The sequence below is a fragment of the Mirounga angustirostris genome, unplaced genomic scaffold, assembly GCF_029215605.1.
Source record: "Mirounga angustirostris isolate CCGP_5_RB_7025 unplaced genomic scaffold, mMirAng1.0.hap1 SCAF_17, whole genome shotgun sequence".
Lineage (NCBI taxonomy): Eukaryota > Metazoa > Chordata > Mammalia > Carnivora > Phocidae > Mirounga > Mirounga angustirostris.
In genome coordinates this window covers 25,724,774-25,746,553 of record NW_026991725.1, presented here as the reverse complement: position 1 = coordinate 25,746,553, position 21,780 = coordinate 25,724,774, and the positions used below count along the sequence as shown (strand labels likewise).

The 21,780-nt window shown below is 39.7% G+C and overlaps 1 protein-coding gene across 3 annotated transcripts; it reads left to right on the top strand.

The window, feature by feature from the left end:
• The first annotated feature begins 494 nt into the window (after positions 1-494).
• Positions 495-21,773, top strand: SMARCE1 (SWI/SNF related, matrix associated, actin dependent regulator of chromatin, subfamily e, member 1). Of its 3 annotated transcripts, XM_045888945.3 has the most exons (11): positions 495-1,273; positions 3,249-3,300; positions 3,471-3,514; positions 6,461-6,565; positions 11,571-11,651; positions 12,537-12,668; positions 12,930-13,101; positions 16,778-16,950; positions 17,487-17,588; positions 18,665-18,875; positions 20,876-21,773. In XM_045888945.3, exons 2-11 carry the CDS (start codon positions 3,294-3,296, stop codon positions 21,082-21,084), a joined length of 1,236 nt encoding a protein of 411 aa, XP_045744901.1. In that variant the 5' UTR covers positions 495-1,273; positions 3,249-3,293; the 3' UTR covers positions 21,085-21,773. The 3 variants fall into 3 exon arrangements, with proteins under 3 accessions (XP_045744901.1, XP_045744902.1, XP_064439580.1); XM_045888946.3 differs by lacking the exon at positions 3,249-3,300 and having other exon boundaries at positions 499-1,273; XM_064583510.1 differs by lacking the exon at positions 3,471-3,514 and having other exon boundaries at positions 499-1,273.
• Positions 21,774-21,780: the final 7 nt, after the last annotated feature.

The window sequence follows — 21,780 nt, the reverse complement described above, 5'->3', positions numbered from 1 at the left end:
CAAGAATTCAGTCACTAAATGTCAACAGTGTTTTTAATTACAGATCCTTCTCCCTTCACAGCGGCCCACAGCATGGGCCGGGTGTTTATGTATCCAAGGAAGCGGGTAGTAACTGGTAAACCAACATACTCACGATTTAGTGGAAAGAACCCTGGACTGGACCCGAAAGCTGCCTCAGTACACATTTACTGAGCATCTAGCTATGAATCAAGCCCTAAGCAGGGACTGGCAATAGAAAGATGACCAATGCAGATAACTGAACCTTTGCTTTCAAGGCCCACGTAATGCGCTGGAGATGACAAACGCAGTCCGGTACAATGGATTGGGTATAGGGTACAATAAAGTTTACCAAAGAACCGTGGGAGTTCAGAGGAAGGACTATGGGGGGTAGGCGGGGGGGGAGTTCCAGGAGGTCACCACAGTGAGAATCTGAGCAGGATCCGGAAGGACAGATGAGCTTAAGCTGAAAGTGGGGATGAGCCAAGGCAGCGCTGGGCAGAGACTAGTGGCACCCCTCGCGCTGCAAAGGCGCACAACCTTGGCCGAGAGGATTTGCATCTCTGGGCCCCGGCTCAGAAACCTGGCAATTACACCACACGCGTGCTTGGAAAAACTGAAAAGGTCCGTGTTGCTTTTGGTCGAGGTTTAATGCCTGGCCGTTAAGGCCGGAAGCCCCGCGAGGCGCGCGTGGGAACGGAAACTCCGCGAACCCGGTCGTCCTCGCCTCCACCCTCAGCTTGCTCAAGTATATACTCTTGCTCCGAGAGAAAGAGCAAGAAGAACCCGGGAAAACCACCACCACCACCACCCGCGGGCGCGGCGGGAGCCTGGCTGGCGCGGCCGCGGTGGTTCCGGGCCTCTCTACGCGGAGAGACCCCGCCGTCCCCCGGCCCCGCGTGCGGAAGCCGAGGCCAGCGCCTCCCGCCGCGCCACCTGCCGCCGCGCCGGCCCCGCGCGGCGGCCGACCGGGCCTCTCCCGCCGCCGGGCCCCTCCGCCCCCTTCGCCGTGACGAATCGGCGCCCGGCCTGGAGAGGGCCCACGTTCGGGGGGGGTTGAAGATCGTATGGGGCCTGAAAAAAATCCCTGACCGGACGAAGCATCATCGCGTCCTCGCCGGGAGGTTTATTTTTTAAAAAGAGCCCGGTGAGGCCTGGCAAGCAATTAAGAAGAGTGTGGAAAGTGCGAGTGCGGACGCTCCGGACGCGAGGGGCGGGGCGTGCGCGGGACAAAGGGAAACGAGGCCGGAGCTGCGGGCGCTTTTTCTGCCCGCGGGTGAGTGCTTCCGACTGGGCCCGAGCGGGTCGGGAGGGTGGCGAGTCGCGGTGTCCCGACCCGGCTGGACCTCGAGTTCCCGGGGGCTGCTGGGGTTCAGGCTGGGCCGTGGGCCCGGAGCTGGGGGCCGGTTGCGGCCTCCGCGAGGCCTAGCGGAGCGGGGTTCGGGAGGGAGTCCCCTCTGGGGCCCTCCCCGGCGGCAAGATTTGCCCCTTCCACTAACCCCGCGGAATTGGTCAAGGCACCTATGCATTCCCCTCTTCAGTGGAGTTGTTAGTGAAGTGCCTTCTCCGCAACAACCTAAAGGAAACGACCTCAGGGGAAGCCCTTGGGGCAAGCCAAGCCCGTGGTGCATCCCCCCAGGAAGGTGGCTTCCCCTTGGTTCGGCAGCGACCGAGGACTCACGGTGTGGCTTCGAGTAGAGAGCGAAAGCTCTGAAACAGTTTGGCCTGGGTTTGAAACCCAGCTCTGGCACTTCCTGGCTGTGTGGCTTTAGACAAGTGACTTAAACTCGCCGGGGCTCCCATTTTTCATGTGCAAAGTAGGGTATCAATACATACCTCGTAGGGTAGTTGTGACCATGAACCGAGATAAATGATAAGGCTGCCCCCGTATAAAGTGTTCAACGGATACCTAGTATTTTATGCCAGGCTCCAGGGGTGGATCCAGTGGCAGACAAACGTACAAGCCCACTCTTAGAATTTATCGTAGCAGACGAGAGCAGTAATTTTAAAGTATTAACAATAAAGTGTGATGTACCAGGGAGCTTTGGCAATTATTATCAGGGCTCCCCACAGCGAGGCCTACTTGTTGACAGCCACACACACACGCCCCAATATGTGCGGAGGAAGGAGATCTGCACCAGAGTGCATGGTTTCTGCCCCTTCCTTATGGAAAGGGAGAGACCCAGTCTGGGCCATTGAAAAAAGATTTCTTCCCACACAGTCCTCTGATTCCTTATGCTCCAGGGAATTCCCTTAAAATGTCGACTAGAAGCAAAAGCATCATGCTTGTTTCACATAATGTTAGATGAAAGTACTCCAGTAGTCATAGAAGTTATTTGCTCTTTTTCTAAAACGTTTGTGTCTTTGTACGCATTGTGTGTGATGTATATTGATGTAAGAAACAAGCTGACGCCTTTATGTTCTTGTTCCGAGCTGGTAATACTAAGACAAAATATAAGAATTGAGCTAGGTGCTGGGACTACAATAATGAATGAGATGGCCTCTGTTCTACAGTTTAGCCATATTAACAGGTATAACACAATATAATGAACAATATTTTAGATTTATGTGAATTGGATAGGAGTACAGAGGAGGAAGCAATTTGTCCTCCCCAGGTAATTTATCACGAAATCTCCATTGAGGAGATATATTTTGAAATGGGCTGTGAAGGGTTAATAAGTTTTTCAGGTAGATGCTCAAAAGTTATTCCCAGGAGATATAAAGCTATTTACCGCTGTAAGAGAATGTAAAGCTCATTATCAACCAGTTACCTTTTGCGCTGCCTCCAGAAATAAAATGCTGCCTTGTTTTAATAGAAGTTGTTATTGTAAGAGGAAGGTAGAGCTGCTGTTGATCAGTGAGCTGTTAGTATGTGGTAGGCGCCTTTGGGGTGGGCCCTGATAATACATCACATTCTATGCTCAGTCATTATATTTTTATCAGTTTGATTAAATGTTTACATGGCATTAGCAAAATGTTTTCCGTGCAGGAGGTGGCAAGAAAAAACTTGAAAGTACACGTCTAATATTACTTTTAATATCCCCAGTAGTTTGTTTTAGTTGTTTAATTCTGATGAACCAAGTGACCTATAGGATTTAGTAAAATATGCAAAGGATATGATTACTAGAAGATAGTGTAATTTTACTAAGAAATACCAATTAAACTACCCTATTCTTTAGGAAAACATCTCTTATGCTTGCTGAGTTTTGATTCTCTTTTTTTTTTCTTTTTTTTTCTTTTTTTTATTTTAGTGTCTCAGATTCATTCTTAAGGAACTGAGAACTTAATCTTCCAAAATGTCAAGTAAGTTTCATTTTTTATATTTATGTATTAATAAGAGACTAATGCCCTAGCAAATGGGAATTCCAAAATACTCTCATTTTTTTTTCTTCAAAACAGGACCATTGGTAGTTTTGTTGCATAGTATTATATCTCAGTTGTTTACAAGAAGTTATTTATTTTCTTTCAAACAGAAAGACCATCTTATGCCCCACCTCCCACCCCAGCTCCTGCAACAGTAAGTTTTAATTTTCTTGTTAATGTAATAGCCAAGTCTGGCCTTGATACAAAAACCCAGATGTCTTCCAGTGACAGTCACTCAATCATCACAGCAACAGGATGAAAAATTCAGCCAAAAAACAGCACTTCCTACTAAATAAAATAACTCTTTGCATCTTACCTTGAACCACCCCCAACATTTAAAGAAACATATTGCTGAAATTCCAACCTCCTATGCTCAGTTCTTTTTTTTAATGGGAAATAAATGATAAGTTGAACACCTCTTTCTAGATAATCTCTATCCAGAGTCTTAAAAGTTGATATTGAGTGAATGCTCATTCTGGCATTTGTTATTATTTTTAAACCTAACCTTCAACTGGTTACACTTTTCTGTCCTTGTTTATATATAACTTTCATATTAAACAATAAAGCGTCCAGTTCTATAATAACACTCGTAAATTTTTATTTTTCAAGCTGTTTAAGTAAGGATTTCATTATCTGTGGGTCAGATCCTGCCTATTGAATATGTTTCCAAGTTTCTAAATAATACTTGTGAACCAGGTTTTTCACCCAGCAAGTTCTGGCCCAGCTTGGACAGCATGTAAAATAATCGTCCAATCCACAAAACAGATATAACAGGAATTGTTCAGGCCTTACTGAAACGGATTCCTTGTTGTTTTGTTGTTTTTTTGTCTTAAAAAAAAAAAAAAACAACACTGTTAACATTGACCATAGCTTACAAAAGCAGTTCTTTAACAGCTGTTAGCCCTCCTTCCTGACCCCTTATCCCTGAAATTGCAGGCTAGCCTACTAATTAGGTCCTTGTGTGATTTTTTTCTCCACTAGATAACTGCTCTTACTTACTAACCCTCAGATGTATGCTTTAGTTCTGTTTATCAACAGTTGGTTTCTCCTTAGTAAGATACTTCTTAGAAGAGATACTGTATCTCATGTTCTCATTTCAATTTATGTAATATACAGTTTTCAAAGTTACTTCCCGTAGATCTTAAAGTCCTGTGTTTGGTTTGTTTTCTTTCTTAAATCAAAGAACATCTCTTACGACCATCTCCTTGGCACTCTGCTAGTGGTTATACAGGTGGAATTGAACAGTTGAGATTCCTGACCTCAGAGAGCTAACCATGTACTTCAGTTTTGGAAATGGTACAATTGTAATGTTTTAGTTTTGATTTTTTTTTTATTCCCTTAATTTTCTTACATTATTGCCTCATAATGCTGAACAGTGATGCTCATTCTTTATGCAACCTTTGAAGATGTCATTTTGACGTACATACTGCCTCTGACAGTGTATAATCTCTCGAAGACAGACTTGATTTTTTGGGATAATAAAAATAGCTCAAAAACCAAGTGTCCCCCTTATGACTTCTCAGATCTAGAGAGGGATTTTTTTTTTTTTTTTTTGGCCTTTCTTTAATCCTATTTCTGTACTATTGTAATTTCACATTGACACATAAAATACAGAAGACTAGGGATTAGGACAGCCAACAGAACGGATATTAAATGAATTATCCTCCTTCCTTTTTTTTTTTTCCATTACTTCTACCATCACCACCACCACCACCACCACCACCACCCAGATGTACCACTCCAAGTAATATACATTTCTCTTGTGCCTTTGATACTTCATCTGTGTTTTGCCTACTTAAATATGCCTAATTTGCGTCTTTTATAACTATACAGACTAGAATTGATCAATTCTCTTCTCCTAAAGAGTTTCAAATGTAATATCTGCTTGAATATCTTTCTTTTGGACACTAAGGATATGTGCAGCGGCATGTTTTAGAAAATTGTGTTTATAACAGCCACAGCTTGGTTGGGATGTGTTAAGTGTATTTTACATTCTACAATTGAGGACTAATACTGTTAATTGCATGTTAAAATTAAATTAGTTTTGATTGAGTTTCATTAGGTAAAATACCCTACTTTTGGTTTCTCTTTGCTACATCCTTTTTATGCATTATACCTTGATTCTCATGAACATTGGATGTCATTGTATTAACCCTGAGGGCACTGCTATATAAGAGCCCATTTGTGATTACATCAACACATAATTCACGAAACCCAAAAATTCCATTGCTGCAATGAGCAGTTGTGTTTTGAAAGGGTCAGAGCTATCAAGAAACTAGATGGAAAAAGAAAGTTCAAGTCTGTCAACTAGAAAAGTAGTTCACATTAAAACTAAATGCAGAAAGTGTTCATGATTGACCTATGGACGATGGATCAAAGAAGAGATGGAAGAGAAAGCCTAAAAAAAAGAGTGACTGGGTTTAAAAGATCAGATAGCACCCCCGAATGAAATCCATGCATTTCTTACAAGTCTTTGTTTTGAAATCATGTATGTGACACCCATTGAATCCCACATATGTTCTTTTCTACTGACAACTCTGGCTTCCTGATTTGAGGATCTTTTCATTTCTCACATTATGTAGAATGATTTAAAATTGTCTCTGAAAACGGTCCATTTCTTGTTTTTGTTTTTAATAGATAAATACATTGGCGGCATCTACATAACTGTCAAGTAAATCACGTTTTGTTTTGCATGTAAAGTGTTTCAGACTTCTAGTTTATCACATTTCAGGCCTTCCTATCTCAGACATCTATTGCTAAGTTGTTATATCATATTATTGACCATAAAGTAATCCAGAGTGTTTGAGACACTTCAGTGCATTGCTTATTCTGAAAAAACAAGCAGAGACACTCAACACTGACAACAAACACACCTGGCCCCTGCAAAGAGAAAGAAAGGGAAGAAGGAAAAAAAAAAAAAAAAAAAAAACCACTTGCAGACTGGTTTCTCAATGAAAGAAAAAGAACAATTACAACACATCATTGCTTGTTTAAATTCAGGTTGCTTTTGCATGCCATATGCAGATCATTTTTCATTTCTGTGTTTTCCTCGTTTGAGCTCATTTCTCATTCGTGTTTTTGTCTCATTTGTTTCCATCAGCAAATGCCCAGCACACCAGGGTTTGTGGGATACAATCCATACAGTCATCTCGCCTACAACAACTACAGGCTGGGAGGGAACCCGGGCACCAACAGCCGGGTCACGGTAGGAGAATCAACTATTACAGCATCCGGCAAACAACTGGATTTGACCAGAAATGCCTCCAGAGTTAGGTCCTTTTGAATCATCAGCACAGCCATTTAAAAAAAATTTTTTTTAACCTGGCTTTTTGACTATTTTAAACATTCGTTGTACGATCTTACACTGGAAAAAAAAAAAGAGTGAGATCTGGATATGTATGTAGAAGAAAAGAAGAATCCATTCTGTTTGGTGGTTGGTAGAGCTAAAGCCCTGGGCACTTACTGCTTATACTATATGTAGATAAACCTAGAATTTCTTATGGTTAAAATACCCTTTTTGAGATAAAGAGTATCTTTCATTTAAGGTAATTGGCATCAGGCTCAAGAACTCAGTTTCTTAATAAAAGCCTGGCTTACGGACCTGGGCTTTTTTTGGCTGGCCTACCAGTTTGAACTGCTACACATAATTATTTGTCTTTTGGATTTAATAGTTGACTTTCTGAGATTCATTTCTCTCCAGTTAAAAAGAAAAAAGGTTTAATGTAACTTCAAAGAACTGCAGAATGCAAGTTGAATGAAATTAATTTGACATGCCAAACTAGATACCTACAACTAAAAGTGCATTTAAAATCTATAGGACAAGGGGTATGATTTCTGAAACTGAGGATGTTTCATTTAAATGATCAACCTAAGATACCCAAAATTGGGTGATATACTTCAGATTTTTATTTTAGAATCATCTTAAAGTGTATTCAAGGAAGCTTAAGTAGCAAAGAAATAAATGTAAAAATGATTTACCAGAAATAAATAAAAATAAATCCAAAAGGCAAATACCTAACATACATTGGAATGTGGCATTGGTGAGAATTTATACAACCCAGAATGGCTGTAAACTTTTTAATACTTGGTTTTTGTTTGCTATATTCATAAATAATTCATAAATAATTAATGTGACTTCAAAAGAGCCCTCTCACCCTGTAGTCAAGCTAGAGCAAAAAGCTTGTAACTATCAAACTATATGTCTATCTTGGTAAGCATACTGCTTAGCTTGATAGGTTTTGTTTGTCTAAATTTTTCATTGTTTCTGCATAATTTGTATTTCATAAGCATATCAAGTTTTATGTGCCATGCATATTTCATGGTATCTGAAAAGAATTTTGACAAAGTGTGTGTATGTATGCATTTCACAATGCATACAGTTTTTATGTACATTGGTACGTGTTTTTCCCTGGCCTAAATGTGTTTCACAAGTATAATGGGTGGCAAGGTTATCCAATGATAAAGAACATTTTAATTTAAACAAGGAGCAGAATCAATTTTGGATCATTCATGTTAATGCAGAAAATTATTCATGAGGAGTGAACAAGAGAATGATTATATTTTAATAGCTCTATACAGTCAGCTCTTGATTATCTACATTAATGGAATAGAAATGGTGATAACTGTATTATTAGAATCATTTGTATTTCAGTTTGTACAAGCATTTTGTTCCTAACTTAGATGTATCTGTGGGAATTCTCTGTTAATAGAAAGAAATCATTCAATAGGAAAAGGAAAGGTCACCCACTGTCTCAGGGCCAGAGTCAATTATCTTTTTGTCCTCATTCTCTCTTGGGAATGTTCGAACCCAGCATTTGGAGTGGGCACTAGCTTCGGGGTAGATTAGTACAGGAGGGTTGTTGGGCATGGAAAATTTGGTGTTTTGGTTCTTTGTGGTGGTTTTCTTGGTATTATTGTCCTCTCAGCCCCAGATTGAGGTGTAATCAAACTGCTGTCTAGACTTAACCTGAAGGGGCCTAGAAACTGAAGGCTTTTAGCCTCTTAATCCCAGCTCCTTCAACTTTTAGGTCACTGAATTTGCTGTCTTAAGAAAACTAGTTATGCCCTAAAGTTTTACACAACTTTTTTTTATATATCTAACTTAAGCTTTGTTAGGACTTAATGGATATGATTTTGACCATTATAAAAGTGTTTTATTTTAAGATGACCCCAGTGATGTGTTACCTTTTTTTTTTCCTTTTGGCTCCTATTTCGTATTATGGTTTATAAATAGCCTTAAGTCAGTGATTTGAAAGAATGGGTCTGTGACACCCTATCAAGTAGCTTCCAGTAGGCTCTACAGAACATCTGGTTTCCCTCATGACTCCAGTACACTTGAATAGTTTTGAGACTTTATACAGCGTGGCGAAATCTTTTGGAGTGCCTGCGATAGCTATGAGATGGAATTCATTCCTAGTCAGTCCTTTCCAATGGCGGTTAACATTTTCTTAAGTACAGGTGTGAAAAGAGTTTGAGACAAAACGTTAAAAATGGCTTATTTCTGTGCTGTAATGGAAATTCCATTCTAGAAGAAAACTCTACCAGAGAAAGTGGAAAATTAGAAGAAACAAGAACAGTATCTTTTGAGTGGCCAAAATAAATTTCACAAAATCATGATCTTTATTCATAGGTGATTCCCAGGAATTACTCTTGTATAAGCACAGTTTTAACTTAGCTAAGAATAGTTACTTACGTTCCCTCCAACTCATTGCCAGTTAGAAGCAGAAAATTATAAAGAGGGACAATTGCTGCTAGTGGTAGCTTTCCTGATAGAAACAAGGAAAGAAACTGCAAAGAAAGGGAACATTCCCTCCAAAGGCATAACCACTGGGCCATTTAGTAAAGGGACCAGCAGCTCTCATTCCTCAAGCCAGAGGAGTAGAGGAAGCAGGGGTTGTTTCTGATGGACTCTTATCAAAATAAGGTTAAAGTGTTTTCAGTGCAAACAGCCTTTTTTTTTTTTTGTAAGGAGTAATGTTTAAGACATTGTAGAAAGATGTCTGCTGAGACGGTAAATAAATTGGGGATGTTTAGTGATTATAAATCTTTAGTGTCCTGAAAACCAGCTAGAATTTAACTTTGTGGTTATTGTTTTGGGTTTTATTTTGTTTGTATTTATAAATTGACTAGTCAATGAAATATAGCCTCGTTTCATTCAAATAATGAAAATATAGCCTCAATATGTAGACAATTTGGGTACTTTCCTTTGGAAGAAAGAAGGAGGAATAAGCAAATCCATTAATATTATCAAATGTGGTACTTTGAAAAGTAGTCAGCATATATTACTATGATTTGTTTTTAAAGTGTTTTAATTCAATATATAAACATAGACATTTTCGAGTTCTTTATCTCTTTAAAGAAAATTTGTTAGTGGTGATTGTAATTGACCAACTTCAATTATTGGCACAATTCCAACTTATTTATAACCCACTTCGTGGAATTCTGAAGGTTTGTGTTGGGTATAAGTTGGAAATGCTTTCTAATAACTTTACATATGAAAAACCAGGCCTTTGTGTATCTTACTGTGAACAATGATGTAAGCTTAACCCTCCTTGAAGGAGCTGCGGACCTTGAGACAGATCTTCTCTTATTGGCTGTTCATACCATTGCTGTTGACAGTGTCTATCCCTTGTGGCTTATCTCACTCCGTTGCCCAGTGCTGGCTAAAAAAACAAAACAGGGGTCTGCATGGGCACCAGCATGAGGTATGGTATGAATGTATGGGAGGAGTGGAAAGAAGAGCGGAAATACTGTTTCAAAAGTGATACGCTTTCTAACAATTTCATATATGAAGAAGCAGTGTTACTGAAAGTACATAGGGATGGAGGAGGACCCTCGTCATAGGAGGAGGAAGCATTGTTTGAAAGCAGTGGAATGGGACAGACAAACTAATCTCTGAGCCCTTGGATAAAAAATAAGGTTATAATTGGTGTCCCAACCCAGAAAGGAGGCGTTTGTCCAGGGTTTTATCACAGCAGCAACTGAAGGGCAAGGGAACAAAATATCTCTTAGTCTCCTTATAAGGATTTGCCAGTCCCTGTCTTTTGATAGAGTGAAGCCAGCACTTCTTCCCCCTAGCCTGGCAAGAAGAACCAATATCCATTGTCTCCTAGAAATTGGGGGGAAATAAATGTGACTCAGCCATGATTAATTTATTCTGGGTCCTTGATCAAATGTAGTCATATATGTTCAGATGAAACTAAGCTCAGAAGTAGGCGCTCATGGATTGGAGTTATCTGGGGTGCCCACTAGACGCTATCTGATATCTCTTATCTAGATATTAGCTCATAGAAAGAACCAGTCTCTCATCTTTTTCTTTGCCTTTTTTCCCCTCTCTATCCCACTTTTTTTTTTTAACCTTTTTAAAAAATACTTTTAGTCTTCCCTCCTTTTGTTTTCATTTTTCTTTCTCCGCACAAAACCAGAAATTTTTAATCAATATAAGGCCTCAAAAATAATCTAACTGGGCCCTGTGTCTGCCATTTCTCTGTCCTTGGTAAACTTGTTCACTCCTACATTATTATTAGGACTAAGGACAAAAAAGGCATGACTTTAGTTTATACTTTTTGATCTCCTTTATAGAAAGCCACTAGATGCGGACCTAGAGCCTTAAGAAAAATAAAATCTCTAGTCCTGATAAAGGAAATAAGGTTTTTGCTTTCTGTTTTGAACCTAGAAGGTAGTTTTTGTAGGGATGTTGTTTTTGTAGGGGTGCAGTGCATTCCTGAAATAGTGCAAGTAGATACAAGGTCCCTCGCAGACAGTGTGAGAGTGGTAAGTGCTGAAGGAGCCCAGACTCGGGCAGATAATCAAGTGTTGACTGTATGTGTAATGGTAAATTAAGCACAATGAAAGGGTGCTAGGTTATGTCCTAAACGTGAGACATGTGATATGTAACCATATATTTTCGATGTATGGATTATTACATAATACTTTATTTGTTCTTACAGCCAGGTTGTCAAAGCAGTATCAAAAAACTGCTAAGTAAAATATTTTAAAATTATGTGCCTAAAGTCATTTTCTTTATTTTCTTTTGATGTGAACATTTCTGAATTTGCAGTGATAGCTATTTTCAGTGGAGAAAATATAAGAATCTTGTATCCATGGACGAGTAGAAGAAAGGCGCATTAGAATTTTTTAAGGGACTCTCTTTTCATTTTGCTGGTGAACTACTTGCAATTGAATAATGAATGTATTTAACTCTTTTGTAGGCATCCTCTGGTATTACGATTCCAAAACCCCCAAAGCCACCAGATAAGCCGCTGATGCCCTACATGAGGTACAGCAGAAAGGTAGGTGCCAGGGGCCAGAGGGAGTAAGGACTGCTCTCTTTGCTGCTTTGCTCTACATCAGATTTCATAATGGCTTAGCCAGCATTTCTGTGCATAGTCAGAGGAAAGGATAAGGAATTGCAGTTTTTAAAGAACTTAGTTCTGATTTCAGAATTCTGGAACTAAAATCCAGCAAGAGAAACATGATTAAATAAATGGTTTAAATCCATAAGACAGTGATACGTAGCCCTTTGGAGAAATTCAGTGACATGAGAAAAATGTGAAGTGAAAAAAGGCACATAGGACTACATGTATTAGTATCTTATTTTTTATAAAACGATAGCAACAGTATGTTAGTCTGAAGAAAAAAAAGGCCTAGAAGGCAGTGGTTATCTCTACACAGTAAGCTTATGGTAATTTTCATTTTCTTTACACTTCTTAAATTTTCCCTCGTGGTTTGGTTTAGTGATGAACCTATATTCTCGTAAAGTAACAAATAGAGCCAGTATCTTTATTAATAGCAAGAGCATTTAGCTATTTTCACCACTATTTAGAAATTTTGGGTCACAATTACTATACATGTATTTGATGATATGGTCTGTTGTGTTATGCAGATTAACCACTTTCCTTCTAAATTCTCTGAACTTTTAGAGAGACAGAGACTGTGTTATTGGGTTAGCTCATCCTAACTGTCAACACTGATTGGAGATGTCTTGAGATCTGCCATGGATTAATCCAGCAGAGGAAATGAGATTGATAATTGTTGCAGTGGGCTGATGAGAACATAGGGATTTGATACTATTCCTTCTGCTTTTGTTTATGTTTAAAAATGTGTATATTAAAAAGGATTTTTAAAGGTCTATATTTTTAGGCATCCATACTGAAATTTCATGTTTCCTTTTTAAGGTCTGGGACCAAGTAAAAGCTTCCAACCCTGACCTAAAGTTGTGGGAGATTGGCAAGATTATTGGTGGCATGTGGCGAGATCTCACTGATGAAGAAAAACAAGAATATTTAAACGAATACGAAGCAGAAAAGGTAGAATGGGGACCACAGTGGGATGGAGACAATATAAAATGGATAAACATTTGCTTGTTTTTTATAAAAGAAACAAAAGATCTAATCAGCTGAGGCTGTACTATCTCTGTGTGCTGGCTCAAGTCACTTAATTTCTCTACACTTCAGATTCCTTGTCTGTAGAAAGAAGATAATTATATCTTTTGATATTCAAAGGAGATAAAGGTATTTGTATAACCTGCAATATGTTAATTATAAAACTGAAAAACATTTGAATTTCAGATAGAGTACAATGAATCTATGAAGGCCTATCATAATTCCCCCGCATACCTTGCTTACATAAATGCAAAAAGTCGTGCAGAAGCTGCTTTAGAGGAAGAAAGTCGACAGAGACAGTCTCGCATGGAGAAAGGAGAACCGTACATGAGCATTCAGCCTGCTGAAGATCCAGACGGTAAAAAAAAAAAAAAAAAAAAAAATGGGGTTTTGTTTAATGCGTTCTCTGAGAACTAAAGTACGATCAGTCTTTTAAGTTTATTTCCTATCCTAAATGGAAAACAAAACATATTTAAGTGCCATTTTAATATTTTGATTAATTATCTTAAGATCTGTATATGAATTTCCCATAAGAAAACGATATATCCTTGTTAGTACAGAAGATAGCAAAAACTATTGTTTATGAGAATCTTTATACTCAGAATGCAGGAAAGGTTTTTGAGTCACAATCAGAATTTTGCCTCAACTACTTTTAAAATCTAAATGCCTTCTAGTTACATCCTGTTTTCCTATTGGTTCCTTAAACTTGCTGAATTAAAGGCTCTTAAGGGAGAAAGTTAATGAGTGGGAAGAAGCATTATGGAGTTGTTTTCCAGTTAATTCAGAAATCCAACGTAGCTCATGATAACACATGAGGATGCACACATACACACTTTATACATACATACAAATAGGGGAGGTTCCTGATTGGCATCCACGACTAGTTTGCAGGTACACAGATTACACGCCTGGTCTCTAGAGCCAGGCAGGGTCTGAAGTTGCGAGGAACCTCAGAGCTAGCCCCCTGCATCGGGGAGCATACTCCTCCATGAACCACGCCTGCTTTACAGGTAACATTTTCTCATGTGCTGCTGTGATGTGGAAAAGGCTAGAAGCTCTAGCTACAAGCAACAAAAACATCAAGAAAATAATTAAAGATCCCATTTCAGAGTAGGGGTAACAAAGAGGAGGCTTGTAAGAACTTTAATGGAGAGAGGAAGCAATAATGCCACCTAAAAACATGAATAAACATACATCCAAAAGGAGAGGGAAAAAAATGCTTTTAAAAAGAATGGACTGGGATATTGACAAATGTTCTCATAAATATAGAATGGAATAATGTAAATAACAGAATAGAATATGGAATAGAAACTATACCAAGTGTTAAACAGAATCAGCAGTGCTGACACGCTAGCAAACACAGACCAAAATTACTCAAATTGGATGATTAATGCAAGAAAAACATATAGAACTAACAAATAGAAGAAGATCCAATCTACAAATAATTGGAAGGATGAGGGATCAGTATAAACAAAGACTAGCAACATGGAAGCCACTAGTAGAAGCAATTAAAGTTTTCTTTAGGTGAAAGGTGACATTGTGAACATTGAGCAGGACTTTAGAGATTCACTCAGCAACAGTCTTCAAAAGAAGATCCTCTTCTCTGTTCCTCAGACTTCGGCCCATTACGTCGTTTAAGTTTAAGATAGGAACTTAAAGCCGCTGGTAAGAAAGGACAGGTGAAAATGAAGATGCCAGGATAAGAGTGACTTCTGGACTTTATGCCCCAGAATTGAGTAGAAAGAGGAAAGTTAGCGAGGTGGGGATGAGCATCAGTCCAAGAGAAGGGCAGCCCCCCGTGAGCGCAGTAGCTACCAACTGCTATTCTAGAGAAGGCATATGCAGTTTCCACACAAGACAGTGAAGGGTTTTTTAAATGGCATTTTAGAGAATGAGGTAAAGAACTGGTGAATTAGAAAATAACTAGAAAATATAAGCCCACCCCCAAAAAGTCAGACAACTCTTAAGTGTAAGGGAAGACAAGCCCAGATTGCCAAGACTTGATTTCCCCTACCAGTGATCAACACTAGAGCCATATAAATGAAAGAAGAAAGCAAAAAACAAAAAAGTATATATAGTTTAGATAGAGGTAACATGAATATACCATGTATAATCTCAAGTGTGAATATGAAAAACTTCCTTAAAGAAATAGGAAGGTCGCAGAATTTTTTTTAATGGTATCCTATATTCCAGTAATTTTAATTTCAGAAGTATATGTCCTAAAGAAATTACTTGAAAGGAGACAAAAAATAATTTGCGCAACAGTTTGTAGCTGTGGTGTTTTTAATGATGAGCATTTTGGGAACTACTTAATTACCAAATAATAAGGGAGGTGCTAAACTGGGACATAGCAGTACAATTTGGGCCTCTGGCAAAGTTTCCTAAAGTGTGGTCCCTCCACGTCTGGTGGGACACTAAGATGATTAGGTGATTCGGAGAGGAACTTTTATTTTTATTTTTTTACGATTTTTTATTTATTTGAGAGAGCGAGAGACAACACCAGTGGGGGGAGGAGCAGAGGGAGAGGGAGAAGCAGACCCCCCACTGAGCAAGGAGCCCCATGTGGGAATTGATCCCAGGATCCCAGGATCTTGACCCGAGCCAAAGGCAGACGCTTAACCTGAGCCACCCAGGCGCTCAGGAACTTTTATTTTAATGTGTATTGCTTAAGAGGAAGCTTTTTTTTTTTTAAGTGAGTTAATTTAAGTAACTATATTAAATAAATGATAGTATGGATTGTTAGCAGATACGTCCAAAACTGTGGAGGTAATAGAGCAAAGGTGGAGATTAAGGAAACACTGTTGCATAGCTATTCAAAAAAAATATTTAAACCAGATCCATGCTATATGTGTATGAACTTGAGTGAATGAAAACAACATAATATCTTTACACACTGACAACTATGTACGTGTATAGATTGACAAAAATTAAAAGTAAAATTTGGGAGTAAACATTCTTTTCCTATAAAACTAGCTTAGGGCTTTAATGGTTTTTTTTTTTTTTTTTAAGATTTTATTTATTTATTTGAGAGAGAGCACATGAGAGGGGGGAGGGTCAGAGGGAGAAGCAGACTCCCTGCTGAGCAGGGAGCCCCATGCGGGACTCGATCCCGGGACTCCAGGATCATGACCTGAGCCGAAGGCAGTTGCTTAACCAACTGAGCCACCCAGGCGCCCTTTAATGGTTTTTTTAATCAAATAAAATGTAGATAGTGGTCTGGGACACAGTATTGCTAGAGATAATGTTTTCTCTGCAGTCGGCATTTTCATTACTTTGGTATTAAAGTAATACAGTGATGGCGCCTGGGTGGCTCAGTTGGTTAAGCGACTGCCTTCAGCTCAGGTCATGATCCTGGAGTCCCGGGATCGAGTCCCGCATGGGGCTCCCTGCTCAGCAGGGAGTCTGCTTCTCCCTCTGACCCTCCTCCCTCTCATGCTCTCTGTCTCTCATTCTCTCTCTTGCAAATAAATAAAATCTTAAAAAAAAAAAAAAAAAGTAATACAGTGACAAAGACACTGCCCAATTCCTATGTTGTCATCAGGTATAAATGCCTTAAATTACTACCAAGAGAGTGAACTGTTCAGCAGCATTGCAGTCTTGCTATAACATGCAGCTTTCCCGGTGATGGATTTCCAGACCAGAAGACACATGGTTTTATCTCATTTGTGTTTCAGCCAAGTCCGTCTCAGACGTATATCATCACTTAAAGATTTCATGAGAATAACCACTACCCTGGCCAATGAACACATTATGTCCTCCCCTTGGTTTTTATCAAGCAACTGCCCCAGTGCTCCCATGATGCCCTTAAGACCCTCTTGGGTTTGTTTTTGTTTTAAAGATTTTATTTATTTATTTATTAGAGAGAGAGCATGGGGGTGGGGGGGACAGAGGGAGAAGCAGACTCCTCACTGGAAAGGGCCCCCTTGTTAGACCAGTGAGGGCCACGGCTCCTTGGTGTTTAGGTGTTAATATTGTTAGTCTCTCCTGTTTATGGTTACTGGTGACTTCATTTCCAGACATCTTGTTTATTCCAGATTATGATGATGGCTTCTCAATGAAGCATACCGCCACCGCCCGTTTCCAGAGAAACCACCGCCTCATCAGTGAAATCCTTAGTGAGAGTGTGGTGCCAGACGTCCGTTCAGTTGTCACAACAGCTAGAATGCAGGTCCTCAAACGACAGGTCCAGTCCTTAATGGTTCATCAGGTAAAGTCACAAAGCATTTGTTATAATAAATTAGGCCTATATCACGGAGCCCCAGTGGCATGATTCTCTACCATGCATCAGTGTTCAAGCTAAATATTTCTGTGTTCAGTCTAACCTGTTCCTGATTCAGGGAAGAGGCTTGAAGAAGTGGAGGTTTCCCAGAGATTTAATAAGTTTGTCATTAAAACTGTAATACAGACTCTTGTGATGTAAAGTTTGTGCATTAAGAATTTTAAGACATCTTCTCAACCTTTACTGCTTAACTAAATATTTTTTTCTGAAGAAATTGCTCAGGCCTGAAACAGTATTCTTTAACATACACTTGTTAATTGTAGTTACTCCTCTGTGCTGCATTTTATTTTTTTAAAATCTTAGCTAGACACGTTGTGCAGTAAATGATTTAATTTAAAAATTCAGAACCTTTGTCATGCTGTGAGAAAGCATGGACCATTAAAAAATGAGACGTACTTTCTGTTTGACATTTGCTTTCAAGAAAATAATTCAGTAATACTAAAGCCTGATCATATGTCTTTCAGCGAAAACTAGAAGCTGAACTTCTTCAAATAGAGGAGCGACACCAGGAAAAGAAGAGGAAATTCCTGGAAAGCACAGATTCATTTAACAATGAACTTAAAAGGGTATCAATTTAATATGTTCACTGTACTTTTTATCACCATGACTGTTACTTTTTTCTCATTCCTTTCTCCAAAATAGTGTTTTTATTGAATGTTGTTCACTTTGAAATAGGGTGAACTTTGCTCTAATGGTAAGGTCTTTGCTTTATGAAATTATTTCCATTTTCTGGCAAAATTTCAATAGGTTTAAGATATCATATAGTGGGGCGCCTGGGTGGCTGAGTCATTAAGCATCTGCCTTCGGCTCAGGTCATGATCCCAGGGTCCTGGGATCGAGCCCTGTATCGGGCTCCCTGCTCTGCAGGAAGCCTGCTTCTCCCTCTCCCACTCCCCCTGCTTGTGTTCCCTCTCTCGCTGTGTCTCTCTGTCAAATAAATAAATTGAATCTTTTTTTTTTTTAAAGATTTTATTTATTTATTTGACAGAGAGAGACACAGCGAGAGAGGAAACACAAGCAGGGGGAGTGGGAGAGGGAGAAGCAGGCTCGCCGCAGAGCAGGGAGCCCGATGCGGGACTCGATCCCAGGACCCTGGGATCATGACCTGAGCTGAAGGCAGTCGCTTAACCAACTGAGCCACCCAGGCGCCCCAAATAAATTGAATCTTAAAAAAAAAAAAAAAAAAAGATACCCGGTAGTATCCACACATGTACTAGGACTAGGCCTGTGGACCCTAGAATCCCCGGGTGTTTTAAACTCATGCAGTCATGAGTCGTTTCCATTTTTTTGAGATTTATTCATTAAAGGTAGCTTATAGTTTACACTTTGTATTACAACAAGTAAATCTTGTGTTTGGTAGCTTGAAATAGGCACTGGAAGCCTTCTGTATAAACTCAGTGCTTTCAGCATCGCCTCACCACCCATTCCGCAGCACTTGCTGTTATGTGGCTACCAGAGCAACTGTCTTTTCCCGTAGACACAGGAGTTTCAGAGAAGACCTAGAACCACGTTGTTTTTTCCCTCCCACATATATGTATATAGTTCACAGCCAAGAAAACCCACTTTTGAAATAATTTCTCTGGTTCAGAGATCATAAGAAAAGAACATTACTAAGAGAGTCTCCTTCCTTTCTGACTACTAGTTGTGCGGTTTGAAAGTCGAAGTGGACATGGAAAAAATTGCCGCTGAAATTGCACAGGCAGAGGAACAGGCTCGAAAACGGCAGGAGGAAAGAGAGAAGGAAGCAGCAGAGCAAGCTGAACGCAGTCAGAGCAGCATGGTTCCTGAGGAAGAGCAAGCTGCTAGTAAGAGCGAGGAGAAGAAGGACGACGAGAGCATCCCGATGGAGACAGGTAACCTGCCCGTTGACCACAAAGTCAGCGTCAGGGGCAAGTCTCTGTATGATCTGCACGTTTCCTCCCAAATCCTAACCTCTGTAGTAGATGCACATAAAATGTTGATGTCCATACAAAACAGCAGTGGGGCATTGGTCCTTAGTGTGGCTATTTGAGGTCTTGGTTATTGTCCGGATTGAGTCATGTCATTTTCCAGGTCAGGCACAGAAAGTATAGTGCTAGGAATGGTGGAGGATACTGGCCCTGGAGTCAGGGAGATCTGGCTCTAAAACTCTTTCTCACCACTTGCTAGCATGTGACTGGATAAATTATTTAATCTCTTTCCTCACTTGTAGGTACTCTGGTACTGGCCTCTGAGAGTGAGTTCCGAAGGACAAATAAGGAAATGTACATAAAATCACTTAGTATTAGTTTTGACGTGGTATTGGCACTCAGTGTTTTGACCTTTATTGCTAAAGCATAGTATGTGGTTGTTGCTTTTAGGATCACGCATCTTTGGTGTCCTAGGACAGGGTTGGGCAAGTAAAACCTGCAGGCCAAATCCTGTCCTGCCACCTGTTTTCATAAATAAAGTTTTGTTGGAACACAGCCTTACCTGTGTGTTTACGAATGATCTGTGGCGGCTTTGGGGCTCCCACAGTATAGTTGAGTCGTTGCAGAGACGCCTGGACCACAAAACCCAGAATATTTACTATCTAGTCTTTGCGGAAAAGGTTTGTTGACCCCATCCAAGAGAAGTTCTTACTTCCAAGCATACTGATTTTCCTGATTAAAAGCATTCCTCAAGGCACAGAGTAACATGTAAAACTTTCATAAAATACCGATTAAATTGATTACTTGAAATTTTCAGATCACCTCACCTTCTGGCACTATTTTGACCCTGCCCAGTGCCCTGTGCAAACCAGGAGTAAGTTAAAAGTGTTATAGGAAATACAGCCAAAGGCTCCCTGGACCATCAATGCAAGAAGGGGGAGGGACAGTAGTCGTACTTGGCATTCAACTGACTTGTGATTTGACATCAGGAAAACATTTAATGGAATATAGATCGCTTTACCAGATGTTACTACAAAATTTAATTCAGCAGATTAGCATTTCACAGTCAGATTTTAAGTTTCGTTATCTGACCCTTTTTCTGTTTTGTGTGAACATATTTTTTATCTTAAATTTGGAGCATAAGTACATTTTTATGGTTAAAGCAGGAGCTTGAGAATTAGGGTATGGAGTATGATTCTTTGCTCATTTTGCAACTAGACAGAACACTCTGTCCTTTGCCACTGTTTTCTCATTTATGAGTAGAGCATGCCTATGGGTCTTTACCCAGATTTATCCTTTTAGCTGAAGGAAAAAACAAAATTGAGACTATTAGAGCAAAAACCTCATGCTCTTAATTTCTTACAGAAAAGAACCCAGCATGACATTTAACAAAGTACCTAAAATATCACCCTTCTATCATTTCCATACCTGCTTTCTCACTAATTAAATCCAAAGCACAGAACAGCATTGTCCAATAGAAATAAAATGCAGGTCACTGTGTAATTGTAAATTTTCTAACATTTTTTAAGTAAAGCAGAACAAATGAATTAGTATTAGTAACATATTTATTTATTTAACCCAGCATATCTTAAACAATATCTCAACATGTAATCAGCATTTTTAAGGATTAATTTTTTACATTTCTTTCATACTAAGTCTTCCAAATCTGGTGTATGTTTTATACCTGTTAGCACATCTAAATTTAGAAGCTGAATATTCATCAGAAATACTTGATCTGTATTTAGCTTTTGTAAATTTACAGCTAAGAAGTAGATCTTCAGACCAATTCATGAATTGTTTCCAAGGTGCTAACATTTCCTCAGTCACGCTGGCTTGTCCCGGTGCTTAATGTCACACGCGGCGCGTGGGCTCTGGTGAGGGACAGCATAGCTCGAGACAGTCCGTGTAATTAGAAGAATCAGCTTGTAGTCTTGGAACTGACAGTGACACGTGTGTGATTACAGAGGAGACACACCTTGAAGAAGCGACGGAAAGCCAACAGAATGGTGAAGAAGGCACGTCTACTCCTGAGGACAAGGAGAGCGGGCAGGAGGGGGTGGACAGTATGGCTGAGGAGGGGACCAGTGACAGTAACACCAGCTCAGAGAGCAACAGTGCCACAGTGGAGGAGCCGCCCGCAGACCCCGCGCCGGAAGACGAGAAGAAAGAATAAATGTTGCCTTGTTTTATGTGTTCTAAATACTTTTTTAAATGGAAAAAAAAAGATGTTTTTTGAGTTTTAATGGTGTTACGTGGTTTGTGTATCGATATTTTTCTTGTCCATATCGCACCACCAAAGGCTTTTGGACCATTTAGCATCACGAGCCAAATGGCACAGTCCCCTTTCTTGAGCCTTTGTGAAGATGGTTCTTCTCTTTGGGTCTTATTTCTAGCCCTCCAGTCCTGAAAGTCTCAGAATTTAAATTAACCGAGAAAACGCCCACCTCTTCTAGAGAGTTAGCCTTTGATGCCGCACAATCGACTCTTCCAAATGCCTTCCTGCCGCTCACTGGGATGCTTACCAAAGCCGTAGCTTTAAACCTCCCAGTCCCCATCAACAGCTTCCCGAAAGTCCCCTTTCCTGTATACTTCCACAAAGAGTAGTTTCTTGAAAACGTAATCATGTATGAGTATATGTTTGTTCATTTACCCTTTTTTATTTTTAATCAGTGTCGGATACCAAGAGTTGTGTTAAGGATTGACTACAACTAAGCTTGGATCGTATTGATCCAGAAATCGTCTCCATTGTTCGAGTAGTTACCAGCTGATGAAGTAGTCATTAAAATGAACATGGCACATACACATTATGTATACTCCTTTTTGTTACAATTCATACTGGGTGTGTTCTGATAAATTCACCCTTACTGTA

Excerpts from the sequence above, each read along its gene's own strand:
- SMARCE1 (XM_045888945.3), top strand. Across the intron at positions 13,102-16,777 it reads GCCTGCTGAAGATCCAGACG|ATTATGATGATGGCTTCTCA; the intron begins GTAAAAAAAAAA and ends TGTTTATTCCAG. Across the intron at positions 18,876-20,875 it reads GAGCATCCCGATGGAGACAG|AGGAGACACACCTTGAAGAA; the intron begins GTAACCTGCCCG and ends GTGTGATTACAG.